The sequence below is a fragment of the Indicator indicator genome, chromosome 6 (genome assembly GCF_027791375.1).
Source record: "Indicator indicator isolate 239-I01 chromosome 6, UM_Iind_1.1, whole genome shotgun sequence".
Lineage (NCBI taxonomy): Eukaryota > Metazoa > Chordata > Aves > Piciformes > Indicatoridae > Indicator > Indicator indicator.
The window spans coordinates 16,101,331-16,123,526 of record NC_072015.1 but is presented as its reverse complement, the minus strand read 5'-3'; the positions used below and the strand labels follow the sequence as shown (position 1 = coordinate 16,123,526).

The 22,196-nt window shown below is 42.4% G+C and overlaps 1 protein-coding gene across 1 annotated transcript in view; it reads left to right on the top strand.

Moving 5' to 3' along the window:
* F13A1 (coagulation factor XIII A chain) overlaps positions 1-22,196 on the top strand; it is a 64,463-nt gene that overhangs the window by 30,730 nt on the left and 11,537 nt on the right. Inside the window, exons 5-10 of the mRNA XM_054381799.1 lie at positions 1,669-1,787; positions 7,526-7,633; positions 10,814-10,988; positions 14,374-14,512; positions 20,159-20,262; positions 21,110-21,198. Of these exons, the coding sequence (XP_054237774.1) occupies positions 1,669-1,787; positions 7,526-7,633; positions 10,814-10,988; positions 14,374-14,512; positions 20,159-20,262; positions 21,110-21,198 (734 nt within the window). The remainder of the gene's footprint in view (positions 1-1,668; positions 1,788-7,525; positions 7,634-10,813; positions 10,989-14,373; positions 14,513-20,158; positions 20,263-21,109; positions 21,199-22,196) is intronic.

Sequence of the window (22,196 nt, the reverse complement as noted above, 5' to 3'; positions counted from 1 at the left end):
CATTTTGTGTGCTGGTGTGTACCGTGTTCCTAACTGGGGTCACTGCCTCCTTATTCTTATGCTCTGCTGAGGCAACTAATACTTAGTTTTATGGAAGAGGAGTACTTTTCAGCCAAGATGACTGTATTCAGATTGAACTTTAAGAAAAACCACTTTTCTGTGAGGGTGCCAGAGCCCTGGAGCAGGAGTCCCAGAGAGGTTGTATAGCCTCCTTCTCTGGAGATTTCAAAACCACCTGGACATTGAGATCCTGGGCAACCTGCTCTGGGTTACCCTGTTTTAGCAGCAGGGGTTTGGGCAAGATGATCTCCAGAGGTCCCTTCCAATCCCTACCATTCTTTGATTCTGTGACAGAATACATTGAGTGGGAAAGGAGCTTCAAAGATTGTGTAGTCCAAACCCCTGCAATGGACAGGGATGTCTGCCACAGGCAGGGATGTCTGCCACAGGTAGGGATGTCTGCCACAGGTAGGGATATCTGCCCGTAATGTTCTCTTAAATATCCAAGGTCCCTCCTGACCACAGTAAAAGGCGTGGTTACAATGGAAACAGCAAGTTTACTGTCATGCCCCAAACTGCAATGATCAGGATTAGGGATGTTTCAGGGACTCCAAGCAACCTTGATAACATGATTTGTTCCCCCTTTCCCCCACTTTCTCCCTTTTCATCCTCCTTCATCTGTAGGTTGAAGGAGATGATTCTCCTGCTCTGCTCTCATGAGACCTCACCTGGAGTACTGCATTCAGCTTTGCAGTCCCCTGCAGTGGTTGATTACAGACTCCAACTTTGTGCAGCTCAGAGACCTTTAATGTTACATTCTTTGCGCTTATACACTCTTCTGGCAAGCCACATCCTATCAGCACATGTCTGATGGGGTAAAGCCTTCAGTTCACATGCTCTACTGCAAACAGTGATTGGTCTTCCACCGAGCACAGTTCTCTTTTGTTTTAGCTGCTGGAAGTTAACCAACATTATGCTTCCCGCTGGAAATCTCCTCATACAGCACCTGTGCTTATCTCAAGGATATAACTTTGTTTCACCAAGACTGAGTTCCTCTGTGCCCAGGAACCCATCAACTCCCACAGTCCCCAACATAAGAAGGTCATAGATCTGCTTTATTGAGTCCAGAGGATAGTCATAAAGATGATCAGAGGTCTGGAGCACCTCTCATATGAAGACAGGCTGAGAGAGCTGGGGCTGCTCAACCTGGAGAGGAGAAGGCTCCAGGGAGACCTTACTGTGGCCTTCTAGCACTTAAAGGGGGCCTACAAGAAATCTGGGGAGGAACTTTTCACAGAGCCACACAATGACAGGACAAGGAGTAATGGCTTTAACCTGGAAGAGAGTAGATTTAGATTAGACATTAGAAAGAAATTCTTCTCCGTGAGGGGGGTGAGGCACTGGAGCAGGCTGTCCAGCAGATTTGTAGATGATACCTCCCTGGAACTCTCAAGGTTGGATGAGGCTCTGGGCAACCTAGTCTAGTGGAAGGTGAACCTGCCCATGGCAGGGGGGTTGGAACTAGGTGATTATTAAGGTCCCTTCCAACCCGAATCATTCTGATTCTATGATCTTTCACTAGCTCAGATATCATATACAAAGGTTTTTTTATCTGTTCTAAATGAAAACTAAGCTGTGTTAACATTTCTTTTCTGTTAACCAATGCAGAGGATGCTGTGTACCTGGATGATGAGAAGGAAAGGGAAGAATATGTCCTAAATGATGTGGGTATTGTTTTCCATGGAGATATCAACAACATAAAAACAAGAAGCTGGAGTTATGGTCAGGTGAGATCTCTAGACCTTCTCTGGCTGCTCCCAGCAGGACAGTGAGTGAATTTAATTGACACCAGACTGTGGTTGAGACTGTGGGCTCTTCAAGTGCAGTATTGGTCTCTCCTTCAGAAAGCCAAGGGGCATCATTTTAAATTTGTATGAAGTGGGTATACGCCTTAATCCAAAAGAGCAATGTTATAATAGCTAATATTTAAAGACCTTGGTTTAGAGGCATATTTCAGATACTAAGAGACTGCGTGTTAAAAGTTCGAACCATTAGCTGAGCTTTCCACAGTGCAGAGTATTTCTGCTGCTGTGTTATTGCTGCCTCAGGATCAAAACCATTTATGTAAGAGTAGAGAGAGTCTTTTTCTTCATTTTTCAGCAATAGGTTGTCTTGGGTTTTGACTCTTCCTTTTAGTTCTAGCAACTTGATGGAAACTGCTCTCATCTGCTTGGGGCTGTGAGAGTCAGCTTGTCACAGGATTCCTATAGCAAACTGGGATTTAATCCCAGAGTTCTGCATTTCCTTGCCACAGTGACAGAGGGGAGAACCTCTCCCTTTGGTACCTGCACTCGACAACATCAGTTTCCAGTGGCCTCTTACTTGATGTACAGTATTGATGTGCCTTCAGTAATTTTTGCCTCAATCTGTTTTACCTCAATCTGTAAACACAAACCAGCTTGAAAATCCCAATACAATGAAAAAGCAAATTCATGTTTTGAAAACTTGCATTAGTGTGCAGAATCCAAGCAAGAAAAATTAACCCTAGCTGTCACCTGGAGTGGCTTCAAAGGGCAGTTATTAGATGTGATGAACTCCACTCATTTCACATCCTGGATTTTCACAACCATAGAATCATACAATGGTTTGGATTGGAAGGGGCCTTTCAAGGTCATCTAGTCCAACCCAGCTGCAATTAGATCAGGGTGGTCAAAGCTCCAAACAACCTGACCTGAAATGTTTCTAAGGATAAAGCGTTTACTACCTCTCTTGGCAACCCAGGCCAGTGTCTCACCACTCTTAGTATAAAAAATATCTTTCTGGTATCTAGTCTAAAATTCCCCTCTTTCAGTTAAAAAACATCACTCCTTTGTCTTTCACAACAGACAAAAATCTGTCCCCATCTTTCTGATCAGCTCTTTTAAGTACTGAAAGGCCACAATAAGACCTCCCTGGAGTTTTTTCTTCTCCAGGCTGAGCAATTCCAGCTCTCTCAGACTGTCGTCACTGCAGGAGGATTCCAGCACTTGGATCATTTTTGTAGCCTACTCTGACCTCACTTTAACACATCCATGTCTCTTCTGTACTGAGGACTCCAGAATGCTCATCAGAGCAGAGCAGCAGATTTCCCTCCCTTGACCTACTGGCCACTCTGCTTTGGGAGCAGCCCAAGATACAGCTGGCATCTGGGATGCCCGCATGCCTTGTTGGCACAATTAAGAAAGTACTGAAGTATTTCCTTAATGCTATGGGGATGGATCCGTTTAGCTTTCGTGGCACCTCCCCAGCACAGCCTTGCAGAAGGGATGGTTTTGCTTTACTTTCTTTCCCACAGCTAAAGAAAAAAGCTTGAGCCAGATGATCTGTCAGAGCTCTTTGAACTCACATCTCTCTTGTTTTCTTATTTAAAGGTACAATTTTTATTTTTTGTCTTGCAGCAGCACTGCCTTAAATTGTGCCAGCACTGTTGTTTGCAGGGTTTGACTCTGAACCTGGCTGAGATAAAAATAACCCTTAAATAAGGTGTGGCTAGCAATTCCATAGTGCCTCTGATATAAGAAATATGCAAGCAGATCCTCAGGCCAAAGCTGGGTGTGCATTTAAGTTGACCAAAAATGCCCCCTCCTGGCCCTTCCTTCCCCTTGCAAGTCCTTGTGCAGTGGATCAGACTGAATGAGCTGAATAAGCATCTCCTTGATTTTGTCACTTTTTCCCCCCTTGGCTTATTTTTGGACTTGGTCTGTTCCTAGATTTGGGATTCAATTCCTGACAAATGTAAAATGGATGGAGAGAGGGGAATGAGTGGCTGGAGGTGGACAATGCTGCTTAAACCAGCTTCTTGGATTTATGGCCAGAGGTGCTGAATTTATGCCTATGGTGTCTTGGCCTGAGGTGTTTATATTCTGCAGACCTCGTACCTTCCTGACATAAACACCAGCCTCTCTGGAGAAACTGCATTATTTATAGGGCTTTGCTAGGAAATAGTTCTGCTTGGGAGGTTAAAGGCTTTTCCATATCCCTTTGTCATGTGCTTTCATTCCTGCGTTGTCTGAAATTGGAGGACCTGATTTCCACCATGTGCTGCACCTTTTTTTTCACTTGCCTGTGTGAAAACTGTGGCACATGCATCTAAGGAGGCCCAAGCCAGGAATTTGAATGGAATCAATCGTTTTGTAGGCATGTAACAGGCACCTCAAACTACAAAGCAGTGCAGAAATATTCTGCTGGTTCCCTGTCTTTCCATGAGGTGGATGATGTGATGTTCCTGATCTTACCCTGAGAATTTCTAACCATTAAAAATATGTATATGCCTTATTTTCAACAATCCTGGTTGTTAAGAGCATTGGTAAATGTAAAAGTACTAGCAGCAATGCCTATATTATAAACATATCATACAAGTGTGTGTGCTGTATTTATGATTTATAGCCTTGTACAACACTGTAAGTAAAAAGCACAAGGCAGTCTACAGTCAGAGAGGTGAAAGGTATACGGCCACACACAAAAATGCAGACAGCCTTGTGCATGGAGATATTTTTAGGCTAAAAATTGCTTTGAACAATGACAGCTGGAAGCTTTAAAACTTTAACTCAGATTGTAAATTAAAAAGGAACATGCAGTTCAAAATTGGGTTACTAGTGGGAGAGGATTCTCACGGCTGCTGTCTTTAATGAGCAGCATCAACATAAGAAGAGGGAATGCAAGAAAAATGGACAGAGAAACAAAAAACAACAGACTGGTTGAAACATGGCTGTAACAAATGAGGATGGAGGTGTTCCTTGTAACATGACTGTGATTCTTTTCTTCTAAAACAGTGTAAATAGGCAGTCACTCAGAAAAGCCCACAGGGGATTCAGAGGAAATTTGGCTTTAGAAGAAATCTAGGAACCTAAGAATTCTTTAGCAGAGAAATGTCAGAAATTGGATCATTTAATGCTGGGAGTTATTTCAGGGAGAAAAATAAAATAAAGCAGGTGGGCACAGACTTCTTGTTCTCATCACGAGCTGCCCCGCGTCCATATGTTGAGCTGTACTAACTTTGCCCCCTGCACAAATGTCATTTTACAGCACCTGTGTTTGGTCAGGTCACACCACAGGCAACATGAGATTGCATTTGCCTGCAACCAACTCTGAGAAATACAGCCCTAACTCCACCAGTGCAGAAGATGCCTCTCTTACTTGGGATTTAAATGGAAGGCCAACTATTAGAAACAGATTAACATTATAGAGGATGTCCAGCATAGGACATCCTCTATATATATAGGATATATAGGAAGGCCAGCACAACAAAATGTGTTGCTCTGAAACACAGCACCTGTCTCTGTGCGTTTTCTTATGCCTGTTTTCCATCTGCAGTCTTTCCCAACGGCTATGACAAAGTTCCTTGGTGTTGAATTTGGTTTACTTCCATTTCAGCATGTGCTGAACAGGCAGTGCTTGGCCTGGGTTCATTCACCTACCTACTGCTGCTCTGTTTCCACTGATGTTTCAGGGATGTTCAGATTTACAAGTTCTTTGTTTCTATTCCACTTCTCTCCTTCATGCCAGGAGTGGGAGCAGAAAGCTGATTTAGTTTGATGTAATGCTTTTAAATCCCTGGATAATGAAGAAGGGCAAAATTGGCTTTAAAGTTAAGGCTACTCTGAATCCTACACTACTGTAACAGCGTGAGGAAGCTAGACTCTACAGCTTGTCCTACATCTTCGCCTGTTAATTCTGTTATTTCACAAGCATTCATGTCATTTTCTAAATGCTAAAGTGGAAGGCAACAACCCTGATTGCAGTTTCTTTCCTCTTTGTCCTTTCTGTATATGCTGGCAAGATGAACAGAGTCTTGCAAACTGCAGATGAGAAAGATTTAATTTACAGGGTAGACTTCATATTTAACTCAGGTCTCCAGCACTGCTGAGGACTTGACAAGCAGAAAGCTAGATTTTGATCCCAGTGGAAACGATAAATCATTGGACCAGACCAGATGAAAAGTGAACTTGAAGCAGGAAGGATGGCTGTGAGGGTCCAGAGTTTACATTACCTGTCATGAGGATTCTTCTTGTGAAGGAGGGTGTCCACAACATGGCCATTCACCAAAGATTATTTACATTGCATATCAGTGGAATGGGGGAGTCCATGCAATTATTCAGCTTCCTGTGGATGATACATTATCCTGATACATTTGCCTGAACCTCACAAATTCAGTTTTGCTCAGAATATAAAGAGTTACTAATGAACAGAGAAGGTAATCCAATGTAAATGTGGGTGATGATAAGACAGGTGTGCTACCTTGAATGATGTCACCTAAGAAGCATCCATATAGTGGTGGTACCCAGAGCAATGAGGCAGAGGCAAAGAAAAGAACTCTTCCTGGCCAGGAAATGGCTGAAGGTGGTGAAACATGATGGTGGCTTCACTTGCTTGGTTTATGCCAGAGCTTGGCTCTTTCCTGAGATGTCACCCTCAGCCTTCCCTTCTTCCCTGCAGTATCAACAACAGTCTTGACATTTTGAAGCTTCTGTTTCAGCACTCTGGACTCACTCTTCTCTGCCTCTCCCCATGCTGCCAAAGCAGCAGCTTGGTTTGGACTCTTGCTTGCTTTCTTCAGGAGACAAAACTCATATCGTTCTTACTGGTGTAAACTCAACCCATGAGACCAAATATCTTGTTAGTGTGAAAGGTACCTTAAGGATGAGAGCACAGAATATAAAATCTGAGATGGCCAGGAGATGAGCTCCATGGAGTTTCTGTCACAGCCTTGAATAATAAGACTGTGTGTCTAGAAGATATTTATTAATATGTGTTTCCCTGTCTCCTACCACTTTCCAGGGGACATAGGGGACATTTTCCTTTGTTACACAGTTTCTCCTAAGAAAATGAAATACACTGCAGGGCAAGTTCTGTAACAAATGGTTTCTGGTCTATTTAGGCACCTCTGCCCTCAATTCATTCTTGTTCTTGTTCATGCTGTATCTTTTCATTCTGTTTTTGAAGATGACTACTTTAGGTCACTCAGTATTTATGATGTCTAAGTTTTATATCCCAGGGTTAATCTATAGAATCAGATTTTGTTGATTATAAACTGTCTAAATCTCTTCAAATTCACATTGGTAAACTACTTCTTGTTCAGTTTCCAGGTATCCCATTGGCTGCATGTCAGAAAAGTCCTGAAATTAACAGGTCTGGGATCCTTGAAGGACATGAAGTCCTTCACAAGCAGACTAGCTTCTTGTAGTTATTATTGTAATATCTTCCTATTATATACCTGTTAGCACTTAAAATTTTATGTTGTGTCAGAAAGGCTGTGTTGTGATTTCAACCTTCTGGAAACCAGAGTGAGATTGAATTGGAAATTACACTCTTTTCCCTCACAGCTTCTGGGTTTGTTGTTGTTCTATTTTTAAACACAGAACTTTGACTTCATTTTGAAGCTGTTCAGCTATTGCAACAACAATGAAAAATAACAATACCTTCTCTTTACAGAATAAGGAATTACTTCATTTTCCCACTGTTTCCTTCTTTATTTTGTTTTCTCTAGTTTGAAGAAAACATTCTGGACGCTTGCCTGTTCCTGATGGACAAAGCAGAACTGGAGCTCTCTGGGCGTGGAAACCCAATCAAAATCTGCCGTGTTGCCTCTGCAGTGGTATGCAATAGATAGCTAATATGTGTCAGAAGTGGTTCATAAAATCAAAGCCAGGCTGATTTAGCTGGCCCTCATGCCCTGATATGTCCCTTCAACAGGCGCCAAATTAGTTGTCTCAGTGACAGGACAAGGGTCAACAGGCACAAACTAGAATCCAGGAGGTTTCATCTGCACACAAGATAAAACTTTGCTGTAAGGATGTCAGAGTACTGGACCAGCCTGCCTAGAGAGGTTGCAGAGTCTCTGCCTCTGAAGAGATTTCAAGCCCACCTGGACATTTTGATCCTGGGCACCCTGCTGTGGGTTACTCTGTTTTAGCAGGGTGGTTGGACTAGATGATCTCCAGAGGTCCTTTCCAACCTCTGCTATGCTGGGATTCTGTAATAATCCGTTTTGACCTCTGAGGTTTGGCATTTTACTTTGTTTCACTAAGGCTAAAACCCTTATTTCAGCTCATTGCCTTTTCCTGAGGATGGTATACTCACAGGTAGAAAAGAAACTTGCAGACATCATACTCCAGACACAATAGCATTTCTAGTGACACTCACTTCCAGGTAGCTGAGATAACTGAGAAAGCTATTTCCACCATGGACAGTAAGGTGGCATGATGAGTAAAATACAGGATACACAACAGAGAGACTATCTGGAATCCCACACTAACGTCAGTGTGACCTTAAGACACTGCAATAGTGGGTGTTACTGTGCCTGATTTCTAAGCCTCAAATGGCCTAGTCAGTCTAAGAACATTTCTGTGTGCTACCTTGGCCCCAGAAGAAACCACTGTGAGAGCTGCCCTCTTAAACATGGGGTCGACAAAACTTCCCAAGCTCTGAATGGAAGTACCTAAAATCACCACAAGCAAAAAGGTGAAGACTTTCCACATCTCCATTCTTTCCAGCTGCTATGCATCAGGTTCATGTTGTGGGTGCAAGATCAATCCCTAATATTCAAAAGGGAAAACTCTTCCAAGAGGTGGAAGGCCTCTGCCTCAGGAGGCTGAGTCCTCTCTTCTGCCTCAAGGAGTGTCCCGGTTTAAGGCCAGACAGATCTCTCTTGCCCCGAGAGGGACAAAAGAATGACACACAAATGGATTGGAGAGTGATGGAAAGTTTAAATGGAAAAGCAATTAGTGCTTTACAGAAACTAAAAGCATAGTGGCAAAGGTATCCCAAAGTGTACAGAGTCCCTTCTACAAGGGACCCAAAGACCCCCAACTCTTCCTTTCTCCCCACTTGAAGGTATACTCAAAACCCCCATGGCTCTTTCTTCCCACCCCCAACACCCCCCCCCCCTGCTAGGTTAGTCTCAGGCTGGCCAGGTCTGAGACTGCCCTCTCACCTTTCTCCTCCTGGCACTAGGCCTAGACAGGTCTAAGAGGCATTGAGATACTCCCCCACCGTTACCTAATAGGGAACAGAGAGGGAAGAAAGAGGAAGAGAACGACTTTGCAGATGACTTTATAGGGTGCAGGATTTATGGGTAGAAGTACACTGTTTCCTATGTCCACCTTACTGGGTTGGACACTCGGGACACCAGAAGTTATGTGGCAGTAACCACATAAGTTCCACCAGGAGGCATCCAGCCTAAACTGCCACTGGAGGTCCAAACAGATGCTTTCTGCTTCCTAGAATAACACTCTAGTCATTGAGCTAACATAATTAGATAGTCTCCCAAGTCAGCTACTAAAGCAGACTGTCCAAAAACCATGGCTGCTGGAGACAGATGATCCTTTAACTCACGTTACACCATTTATCCAGGCTTTAAGTGAATGAGCTCTGTGTCTTAGTTGACATTGAAAAGGGATTTCCAGGCTCTCAGGCCCACGTGCTGAATCTTGCATAGCATCATGTTATGTAGAATATCTTCAGCAAGCAGTAGTGAGAACACCTGTGTTTTTCTTCCTCTTTAAACATTTTGGTTAATTCTTTTACCCCAGACATTAGAAATGTGGCTTTAGACAGAAGTAAGAATTGAATGTGGTTCCCCCATAACTGGGCTAATGGATGTAAAGGAACTATGAAAGCCCTAAGAGCTGAAGAGCACAAAGTTTACAGACCAAAAAAGGGCTTGGACTTACATTTGGAGCCACTTGATGATTTTAAAGAGGTGAAGTTCACCTTTGGAAATCCAGGGGTCAATGGACTTTAGATCTGATCTTCAGGATCAGGCCATGGCTGGGTAGGAATTTGGGCCTTCTGAAGATCAACACCCTGCCCTGTCCTTGAGCTGCCTCTTTTCTTGGCATGTCTCCCACAATAGCAAGATGGGCACAACCCCTTAACCCTTTGGTTATGACTCTCAAGACTTATCTTTATTCAGTCATTGGTTCGCAGGAAGTCGATTTTCTAATTACAAACCAGTAGTTAATCCACCCAAGAGCTGTTAAATGAGAATTGTGATTTATTTGGCCGGTGTGTCACTGTTCTTCATTAGCATAATTAAAAGGTACAGAGCAAATGAGCTTTTTTGCACAGCCTCAACTGGTTTGTTTCAAATTGCAGCCAGGAGATGTATTGCTCATTAATGCCCATCAGTATAGCCATTAGTCGGCAAAACTCCTTGTTTTGTAGAATCTTACCAGGGGAAAACCTACAGAGCAAATTCCTCCTTGTCTTCATGTGTACTTGACTAAATAAATTAGTTTTTACTTTAAAAATAGCAGTGGGCTAGTTCCTCTCTCAACCCACTGTAAATTAGGAGTGGTTTTATTAGAACCCCTGGGCTGATACAGGCAGGAAAAGCAGATGTTGCTAGGAAAGAATCCAGCTTAATATTCTGCTTATTCATGTAGAACTGACCATGTTTGTTAAGAATACATAGCAATAAGGAAATATAATGCTGATAAAACTCACCAAATTTGCAACATGGATACTCACTGTGGTGATATAATTTCACCATTATTTTTGTCTGACCTTCCTTCAAAATTATTTAGTGATGGCCCTAACCAAGATTGTTCTGTATGTCTCCTGCCTTTATAATTCATTGAATCATTAAGGGTGGAAAAGGCCTCCAAGATCATCAGGTCCAACTCTTAAAGTAACACTGCCAATTACACCACTAAACCATGTCCCTAAACTTGGCTACATTCAGTCTCTCCCACCCTATTTCTGTCCGCTGGATTAAAGTGCCCTTCATTACGTGGTCTCTGACATCCTTAATGCTCATTTTCTTTGTCTTTAGATCAACTCCAGGGATGATAATGGTGTGATTGCTGGATCCTGGGACAATACATACACTTATGGTGTTGCACCTTCAGCCTGGACAGGAAGCGTGGACATTCTCTTGGAGTATTACAGCTCTAAACAACCCGTGAGATATGGCCAGTGTTGGGTCTTTGCTGGAGTCTTCAACACATGTAGGTATTTAGCAGGAAAAGCTCCACTTTGCTCTGCATTTCTTACATAAAAGAAAGAGCTTTTAGGATAAACCAACTAAAATACTTCTTGGTTCTGTGGTGTTCAGGAGTAAATAGTAGTGACACTTAAAAACACATCTTTAGATAAACCTTTGACATCTCCTGCAGTTTGGCTCCTTTTCCACACAAATGTGCTAACTATTTATGTACTCTGACTCACAAAGAGGGAACATTAAACTTTTGGCACAGTCCATATTTCTATTAGGAAATCTGAGCTGAACAGGGGGCTTGCTATCTAGATGTGAAATGTTAAATTATTACCCTATATGGGAGATGTAGCATCATAGAATCATAGAATTGTTTTGGTTAGAAGAGACCTGTAAGATCAAGTCCAACACTTAACACTGCCAGGTCACCACTAAACCATGTCCCTCAGAACCCCATCTACATGGCTTCTAAAGCCCTCCACAGATAGGAACTACACCACTGCCCTGGGCTTGACATTCCTTTTAGTCAAGAAATTTTTCCAAATGTCCAACCTAAACCTCTCCTGGCGCAACTTAAGGCTGTTTTCCCTTGTACTATTGCTTCTTACTTAAGCAGTTCAGACAGACTCCACCCCTGAAAACATTCCAGGTCAGGTTTGAGCAACATGATCTAGCTGAGTATGTCCCTGATCACTGCAAGGGGTTAGATGGATGACTATTAAAGGTCCCCTCCAACTCAGATCTTTGTATGAGTCTATGGTTCAGTGATCCAAAGAATCTGAAAGATACTTACTTTGCATGGTCTGTACTTGATGCCCCTCTACCTCTCCACAACACACTGTGTTTGAAAATGCTCTTGCAAGTGTTTTCTATGGATACAGTTCCTCACAGTGGCTTCCATGGGCCACTTTGTCTTCCCTGTCCATTGCCTCATCTAGATTTCTCTACATCACAGACACACACACCAGTTCTCCTACCTTCCCCTCACACTACCCCTGAATCACCATTATGCAGTATTTTGCCTGCAGGCCACTGCAAAACTGGAGCAACACATCAGAGGAGTGTCTATCTGGGGCAAAACTGGGCTTGGTTTGCTGACTAAGTCACATCAGAGACCTGGCACTTCTTATTGCTGCAAAGATTGCTGAGATATAAAGGCGTTGAGCATTTTGGAATTAAAATGTTGTCTAGTGGATCAAATGATAACAGAATCATTGAACGGTAGAGATTGAAAGACACCTCTGAAGATCATCAAGTCCAAACCTCTACTAAAGCAGGTCACTCAGGGCAGGTTGTCCAGGACCACAATGTACAGACAAGTTTGAAATCTCTCCAGACAAGGAAACTCCACAACCTCTCTGGGCTGCCTGCTTCAGGGCTCCAGTACCCTCACAAGAAAGAAGTTTTTCCTTATGTTTAGGTGGAACCTCCTACACTCCAATTTGTGCCCTTTGCCTTTTGTCCTGTCACTGGGCACTGATGAAAAGAGCCTGGCCCCTCCTCTTGCCCCCTGCTCTTCAGGTATTGATAAGCATTGATAAGATCCCCTCTCAGTCTGCCCTTCTGCAGGCTAAATAGCCCCAGCTATCTCAGCCTCTCCTCCTCAGAGAGATGCTCCAGTCCCTTCAGCACCTTGGTAGCCTCCATCAGACTCTCTTCAATAAATAGTTCAATAGTCTCTCTTAAACTGGGTAGCCCAGAACTGGACACAATAATCCAGATGTGGCCTCACTAAGGCAGAGTAGAGGGGGAGAAGAACCTCCCTTGACCTGCTGGCCACACTGTTCTGTGCACCCCAGGGATCATTGGGCTTCTTGGTCACAAGAGCATGCTGCTGGCTCCTATGGATACATGTCCATAGGACACATTCAGTCACTGACTGCTGCATGGAGAGGACAATAAAGGTCTGAATTGCCATGTGCACCTAAAAGGCTGATTTTGAATCTTCCTTAGGTGCCAGTGTTTTATCATTGTGATTAGTCCAGCTTTCCAAGGTTACTCTATTGTATGCTCAGGATAGTTATCCCTTAAAAATGCTAAAACACTCTGAAAAATGGTCATTAATCTTGAAATTGTCAGACAAATTATTTTCAATGAGCCCTGATGGCTCATGTGCTGGAAGCCTGGGAGGGCACTTGAATTAAGTTTAATCAATAGATACATATGGTATTGGACGCATCCAAGTAATTTGTCATCCAGGAACTTGAAATGAATGTGTAACGTTACACTCTATTGGAAGTCACAGCAGAGACACTAATGAATATACAAACCCCAACACTGGTAGCAAGTGCTGTTCAACATTGCAACATCAGAACTATTTTTACATAGGATTTTCAATAAATATGTTTTCCCTGTCAAAAAAAAACAAAAAACAAAAAACTAAACTGTTTTTTTTTCTGCAAAATCAACTTGGCTCATAAATTGAAAAAGCAGAATTTTTTTCCTTTTTTTTTTTTTTTTTTTTTTTTTGAGAGAAAGACAAAATATTTCATCTGGAAAAGCTGAGATGATGTCTCAGCAACCCCACTCCTCCCCTTGCAGAATGTGCTCCATGTCTATTTATCAGCCAAAACACACTACAAACACAGAAGCCTAATGATGCTCTACTACACTTCAGACAGAGCTGTGGCATTTCCCCACGCCCAAATTTACCACTTGACAAATGGGGATAAGAGTCATCAACACCTCATTGTGATGGTCTGAGATTTAGCTTTTTTGTTCTCCTTTTTAGACTCTTTGTGGGGAGGGAGTATTGACTCCCAAACTCATTACTTAGCAATCAATGCAAATGATGTAATGCATTCTGCTCAGAATTTCTAACTCTTGACAATTCACTTGCAAATTACAGTGTTTTTCCCCTTCGTTAGCACTAATTTTCTGCTTTATTCTCGGTGTTCTCCAGATGCCTTCTGACAACAGATGTCCAACAGGAAAACTCTAAATGGACCAAAAGGAGATATTTTCTATTAATTCCCCTTTTAGCAGAGTCTCGCAATGCTTCTGGGTTCCTGATAGTAGGAGTCCTAATATGTTTTGCATTTCTTGCCAGCTCAAACTTAAATTTCTTTCTACTACATTTGGTCATGCAGTTGAGCCCACTGCACTCAGGTTTGCTCTGAAAAGCTACAGCATGGTCACTCTTCAAGGCTATTCTAAAACTATTGATAATCTGCTGCTTAGGATACAATCTTTGTACAGTTAGGGATCTTGAATGCTCGTAATTTTGTGACCAAATAAAATATTTAACATAGTCTATATAAAGACAGAAGGAGGAATTATTTGGGTTGGTTTGACTGAGTTTTCTCATTTTCTTCTCGATACAAATAGTTTCTCTCCTGTCATCCATGAACACAGTTTTTCCATTTGCCCTTCTCACCCCACACCTCTCTTTGCCACAGTTCTGAGGTGCTTGGGGATTCCTGCAAGGCTTGTGACCACCTATTCTTCTGCTCATGATAACAATGCCAATTTACAACTGGACTTCTTTTTGGATGATGAAGGGAAAGTGGACACCAAACTTACAAAGGACTCAGTTTGGTGAGTTCTCTCGGCAAATGCTTTTAATGTGTTAACTACATAAGCAGTAAAGTAGTGACGGTAACATCTGAGGTTTATTTCTTTCTCTAGACACTAAAGAGCACTGCCAGCTTATGTAAAACAGCATGAATGGATTGTTAGCAGACTGACTAGTATGAAGTGTTGTATTGGGTCTGATTGAGATGGAGTTAGTTCTCCCCTCTTTTTAGTGCTGTGTTTTGCAGTGGTAGCTGGAAGAGTGTTGATAACACACCAGTGTTTTGGCTACTGCTCTGCTTTTCCAACACTCCCCCACAACGGTAGGCTGAGGGGTGGGCAAGATCTCAGTAGGGCACACAGCCAGGCCAGCTGTTCCAAAGGAGTGTTCCATACCATATGATGTCAGCTGAGATGTAAAAGCTAAGGGAAAGAAGGAAGTGTGGGCATTTGCTGATGCACCTGTCCTCCAGAGCAACCACTACGCATGCCGAAGTCCCGCTTCCTGAGAAGCAGCTGGGCACTGCCTGCTAATGGGAAGTAGAGAATGATATTTTTTGTTTGCCTTTGATTCCATGCATGGCCTTTGCTTTTGCTTTATTAAACTGCTCTTATCTTGACCCATGGGTCTCTTGTTATATTTTTCCTCTCCCCAGAGCCTTCTTTTCTCCAGGCTGAACAACCCCAACTCTGTCAGTCTGTCTTCATAGGAGAGGTGCTCCAGCCCTTTGATCATTTTTGTGGCCCTTCTCTGGACCCTCTCCATCAAGTCCACGTCCTTCTTGTGTGGAGGGCCTCAGTCAAACTCTCACTATCTGAAGTGTAGCATGTGTTGATTATATACTCTGTTCCATGGGAATTATGAGTGGGTTGTTGAGCCTCAAGCTTCTCCTCAGACTGAAGCAGGGAATGTGACCCCTGTAGTGCTTTTTTCTAGGTGATATTTGTCCTGTTCAGTATTTATATATGTGATCTGTCTCAGTGACGCCTCTAACTGATGAGCATGTTTCATTAATAACTTCATTTCTGGAAGTCTTCATATTAAAACTGTAATTCTGTGGTGGAGGAAATGACTAAACCTGTTGCTGCAACCTCTTTTATTGTTTCTATTATTTTTCACCAAGAGGGAACAATTAGGTTCATCTACATCCAAAGTTTGTATCACAGCATCATTGGGACTGAAATGTACCCCTGTAGATCATCCAACACCTCCCTGCTCAAGGCGGTGTCAGCTAGAGTGGGTTGCTCAGGGCTGAGTCCAGCTGGATTCTGAGTATGTTCAAGCACAGATACTCCACAACATGTCTGAGAAACTTGTGCCAGTGCTCAACTATTCTCACAAGTTAAAAAAGTGTTTCCTAGTGCTCAGACAGAATTTCCTGTGTTTTAGTTTGTATCCTTTGCTTCTTTTCCACTGGGGGTCACTGAGCAGAGTCTGGCTCTGGTTTTGTTCTCCTGACTCTCTATGTAGGCATAGATAAGATCATTTTAAGCCTTCCCATCTGCAGGCTGAACAGTCCCAGAGTTCTTAGCCTCTCCTCATTTACAGCCTCTGGTGTATCAGCCATTCCTTCCAGTTTTTCTATATCACCAAACTTCTCTTTTTCTCCTAACCTCATCTACGAAACATCTCTCACCCACTTCTGACATTTCCTTTTACTTCCCTACTTCTCCTCTTCCTACTTGTTTCCCAAGACTTTTTAATTCAGTCCTGTTTTTTCCCATTCTTTTGGGACATGGCCATATCAGCTTTGCCTCACCCTAACCTAGAGGTGACTTCACACTAGCATTTCATCCTCCCAACCTACATTCACTTTTCTTTGGTATGATTACTTTTTGAACTGCCTTGTTCAAACTTTTATCCTTCTTAGGCATTTATTAGTACATGGTGAACTTAACTCTTTGGGCATGACTTAATATATTACAAATATCTTTTCATTTCTCCTCTGTGTCCTTTGTTTTCATTACTCTGTGACACTTCATGGTAGCCCACAGGACAACTTTAAATGGCTTGTGTCTTAACTTTGATTTTTTTTTTTAATGTCCCTTTTATTTCTCTCTCTGTGTGTGCATGTTTTTAGAGGACAAGATCAAGGTATTTATGATTTTTTTAATGTATTTCTCACTTTTATTTATAATCTCCTGAAAATTGGAAGCAAGGCTATGTTTCTTTATTAATATATCATTTCTATTGCCTTGCACTGCTGGAACTGATCTGTTGTCAGGTTTTAAATACTCTCAGACTTCAGGGATACTTGGAGCCAGGATTTTTAGTCCAATCAATCTCTGAGTGTTGGGCTCTCTCTGAACGTTATCTGACATTTATTTATTTTTATTAAAGATCGTCTTCTCCCTCAGGATAGGAAACAACAACAGCAACAAAACACATACAAAATTACACAGACTTTGCAAAAAGTTATTTTTATCAAGCTGGCTGGATTCAGGCCCATCACTGATGCCTCTGTCCCCTTACTTTGTTCTCTTTGTCTTTCTTAATGATGATATAAAGACACTTAAAAGAATCTTCCTCTTGGATGGAAATCAAGACTCATTCCTACTGTGAGGTGCAAGCAGACGAACATCAGCACCTCAGCAGAAACTTGCCTGAGGTCACTCAACCCTGGGGGGGTTCATCCATGTCCAGGCTTGTGGAGAAAGCCCTTCTGAGACCTCTCTCAATCTCCATGCCTGAGCTTACCAGCTCACGAAAAGGCAGCAGCTGTTTCTAGCATGTCTGCCTCATATGCAATATGAAGTGGCCTTCTTAAATTGTCTTCCAGGCATGCAACCCAACTGGTCATCTTTTATTAATTTCCCCATCGCTTTGTTTAGACTATTTGTAATTATCTCTGTAAATAATTAATGGTCACTACATTGATCTGTGTAGCCATTCTTGCTTTCTTTAATGTCTTGGGATTGCTGTAGAATACAAGAACTACACAATGAATTTAACCAATCGCGGCTGTGGAGCCAGGTCCATTTCTATCAGAGAGAAGGCTTTGCTACACTTCAGAAAGAAAAATGCCTCCTTTATCATAATTTTCTTAGTGTCCATGAGCTTTACAAGAAATGTCTTTCTGTCCATACATATGTCATATCCTTGAGTGTATTTGTTTTGAATGGCAGCAGACCTAAAGAAATTGCCATCCTGTTGCACCCAGCTATACCAATAGAAACCAGTAAGAAAGGTCCTGTCTCCTTGGAAGAATATAGACAAAAATATAGCAAAAAATCTGTATTATATAATCACAAAATTGAAGCAGAGCTGCCATTTTCCACACTGTAATCCCCACATTTGTTTTATCATGCTTCCCTCCTGCCTGCTCTCAGGTTCTTCTGTCACAGAACACAAAGCCAGTGACACATCTGAGCTTAATTCAAAGTGAACCAGTGAAAGTTTCAGTGAAAGTTTCTCTCTCACACATGTTAGCATAACAGTTTCCAAAACTCCACCTACCACAAAGCTTTTTTCCATTCTCTGGTAGCCTTCAGCAGAGTTTTGCCAGCATGATTCAGCATCATCTACTTTTAGCAGCATCAAAAATTCCCTGAGTGTGCAGCATTTTCCTTGAAAATTCCTTTTTTTCTGTAGTGCTGCTTCATTAATTCTCCTAACTGACAAGTTTTACCCTGATCCAGGCTTTCATTTCCACTTTGAAATGTCTCATTAGACAAGCCTCAGATCCTTCTGACTCCGGTCTATGGCTGCATTTCACCTATTATTAATGAAACGGTCAGAGTTTAAGCATCCCCATTTTGGTTGTTAATATCATTACATGGACTATGGGCTGTATCAGCAGCTACACAGATGTCGTTTTAATCCAGTCTGCTGTTGGATGTGTATCATTTGCAAGCAAACCCACCACTTTCTCTACTTCTGCCTTCTTTTATTTTTTGCAGCAATGAAATTCAAAAGCGTTGCTGGCCTTACTGCAAGACCCTCTTCCTAGATTGTTTGTTCAGTTTTTTCTTGCTTGTTACAATAAGTTACAAAATCTATCTTTCTTTTCTACTCAACTTCAAAACATTTTGGGCAGAGCATGATGGTGCTGTGGTGTTTTGGTTTTTTGTTGTTGTTGTTTTTTATTTCCTGAGCATCCAGCCCAGTGAGGGCATTTCAGCCCTGCACTCCTAGATGAAACACTCTCAGAGATCAACCTTTCTGTGTACTGTCCTGGGCCCTGAAGGCAAGACTTGGCCCATGGTAGTTGTAGGTGGGTTTTACGGAATGCTGTATGTCCTAGGAGATCTGCCCTCCCTCCCGCTATGCTCTGCCCTAGTAAGGTCACATCTGCAGTATTTTGTGCAATTCTGGGCTCCTCAGTTCAAGAGATGCTGGGAACTAGTGGAGAGTGTCCAACAAAGGTCTACAAAGATGCTGAGGGCACTGGAGCATCTCTTCAAGGAGAAGCTGAGATACCTGGAGCTTTTTAGCCTGGAGAAGAATAAACTTAGAGGAGATCTTCTCAATGCTCATACATATCTAAAGAGTGGGGGGTAAGAAGATGGGTCCAGACTCTTTTCAGTGACAGGACAAAGAGCAATGGGCACAAACTCACCACAGGAGGTTGCATCTGACCTCCAGGAAGAACTTCTTTACTTTGGGAGTGCCAGAACATTGGACCAGGCTGTCCAGAGAGGTTGTGGAGTCTCCTTTGGAGAGATTCCAAACCCATCTGGACATTGCAATCCTGAGCAACCTGCTGCAGGTGACCCTGTTTTAATGGAGGGTTGGACAATCACTTCCAACCCTCACCATGCTGGGATTCTGAGATTCTGGGATTGCCATGACATTCTGGAAGGATCTTATAAGGAATTCACAGTGAAGACAGTCTTATAAAGTCTGTGCAAGGGCCTGGTGTTTTACCAACATGAAAAGCAGCTAAGCATGTTTATTCTGAGCCAGGAAAATAAAGCTACACAATGTACATCATGGAGCTGATTTTGAAGTCTCTTCAGAAGAGCTCCAATATTATTGGTTGTAAAACAGACCATGGCAACTAGTGACAGGACAAGAGGACATGTCATGAAGCTGTGCAGGGGAGGTTTAGGTTGGATATTAGGAAGCACTTCCTCACAGAAAGGCTGATTAGGCACTGGAATGGACTGCCCAGGGAGGTGGTGGAGTCTCCATCACTGGAAGTCTTTAAGAAAAGATTGGATGTGGCACTTGGTGGCATGGTTAGCTGATGTCATGGTGTTAGGCCATAGACTGGACTTGATGATCTCAGAGGTCTTTTCCAGCCTCAATAATTCTGTGATTCTATGGTGTAACGGCTTGAAGAAGATTCAAAGCTTGCTTCAGCAGGCAAACTGAAGTGGATATGTGTGACTGGAAAAAGATTGTTCTCTGTGTAACTCTTCATATACCACAACAGTCTCCAAGCACTGGAAAGTTGTCTGAGACATTTGCATTGAGACCACACTAGAAGAATCAGCAAGCTTCTTCAGCTTGCAGTCAAGAAACAATGATGAAGGATTGTGGCCTTCAAGTTTTAACATAGAGGTACCAAGCTTTCAGACCTAAAAATCTATTACCTGACAAGAGGCAACTTTTTCACCCCTCAGTGTTGTCATTGAAGCAATGGTCAGGACATAGATAACCAGATTTGGTTTGCTCTGTGTACTTCTTTCCAAGAATTAATATTCTGGTCCCATCTCTTGCCCAAGGAACTATCACTGCTGGAATGAAGCTTGGATGACCAGACCTGATCTTCCTGTTGGTTTTGGAGGATGGCAAGTTGTTGATGGAACACCCCAAGAAACCAGTGATGGTAATATTGATGGAAGTCCTCCTAAGCTTTCTTTCCAGTGTTTGAGTTTTGTGGTAAACAATGGGCTAATAAGAGTTGAGCCAGTAACACCACATGGCTGGTGACAATTTCTTGCATTAGGTAACCATGATCACCAGTGCTCAGGGCCACCTTCTGATCTATTCTGAGCTCTAAAACATATCTGTCCTTATTATAACCCTGCTTACAATGCATGTGCACAACATCCTGCATGAGAAGGGCCCTGCTCAGTACAGAAGAGATGTAGCCCTCTTGTCAGTAGATGGGTCTAAAATTTCAGCAAGCCTACACAAGAGCCTGATCAAATTAATTCTCCATAATTTTATAAATTACATTATAATTATTCTTATATATTATAAATTATATGTAATATATATTATATATATAATTATAATTTTATAACTTATATTATAATTATATAAATTATAAAATAATTTTATGTCTGCAGCCCTTACTAAAATTCCTGAGCAGAATGTAGGCAGGGTGAAAAAGCACTGCTATTCCTTCCAGTCCTTAATTTTTCAGTTCTTAAAAAACATTCTTAGCACATTTGCAGTGAGGTCTTTCTCAGTCTGTGATATGCCTGAGCCCTCCCAAGATTATCTACTTTAACCAAAACCAGGTCTCCCTGCATTTCAAGCACTTGAGACTTCAGAGGCAACTTTGCAGTGCCATGGAAGGAACCAGACCATTAGGTTGTTTCAGATGAGACTGTGCTGTTTAGAGGGCTGGTAATAAGAAATAAACCTTTTCCTCTGAGAAAAAAATAACATTCTGATGTATTTTGTAACTACTTGAATCCCTCACTTTATCTCTCTTCCCCACATAGGTATGTACAGATGTGGCCCAGCCTCAGTTCAAGCCATTAAACATGGCCATGTTTGCTTCCAGTTTGATGCTCCTTTTGTCTACGCTGAGGTACATACCTGAAAATCTTTAGTGCCTTGAGTGATATCAGTAGGACCATGGATGAGACAGGAGACAGAGCTCCACTGCAATTTATGGATTGGGAAGTCTCTTTATATGTACTCTATGTCAAACAAAGATCTCATAATGATTTTGACATGCAGGTCAGGAGGTGTGATATGACTCTAATGAATGACAGACACTTCTGCTCACCAAAGTAATAAGCAGAAAAAGCTACCCTGGCTCTGATGGAATTTCAGGCTGCCATCTTTTATTCTTCTCACCTTCCAGCTATGTTAGCAAATGAATCACTGACTCTAGCTGCCCATCTCCAACCCTTGTTAGCTGTTACCTCCTTCTCAGGATTGCCAGCAAAGCTGCTTATGTTAAGGCTTCCTTGCTTATTTCAGTCAAAATGCATGCAGAGATTTTGAAGAGCTCTTTGCTTGCCATATTCCTTTTGGCCTGCAACAGGTCAAGGAAAGGTCAAATAGGTGGTTTGACAAGCATAACTGAGAGGGAAATATCTCCATGAGGAGCAAGAGGGCTTGGTCTAGTGATATGGCTTTATACAACAGAGCTGACGTACTCAGAATTGCAGCAGCTGTAGAGCACATCTCTCACTGAATTGTATATAGCTTAGGACAGAAGAGAAAAAAGTCATGTGCCCAGGTGGCCAAGAAGACCAGCAGCATTCTGGATTGGATCAGGAGTAGTGTGGCCAGCAGGACTAGGGCAGCCTCTGTACCAAGCACTGGTGGGGCAGCACTTCAAATACTGGGTACAGTTTCAGACCCTTCTCTACAAGACATCAAATTGCTGGAAAGGGTCCAGAGAAGGGCAACAAAGCCAGTGAAGGGTCCAGAGCACAAGTCCTGTGAGGAGCAGTTGAGGGAATTGGAGAAAAGGAGGCTTAGGGGAGACCTTCTCACTCTCTACCAACTCCCTAAAAGGAGGCTGTAACAAGATGGAAGCTGGTGTCTTCTCCCAGGGAAAAGTGACTGGACAAG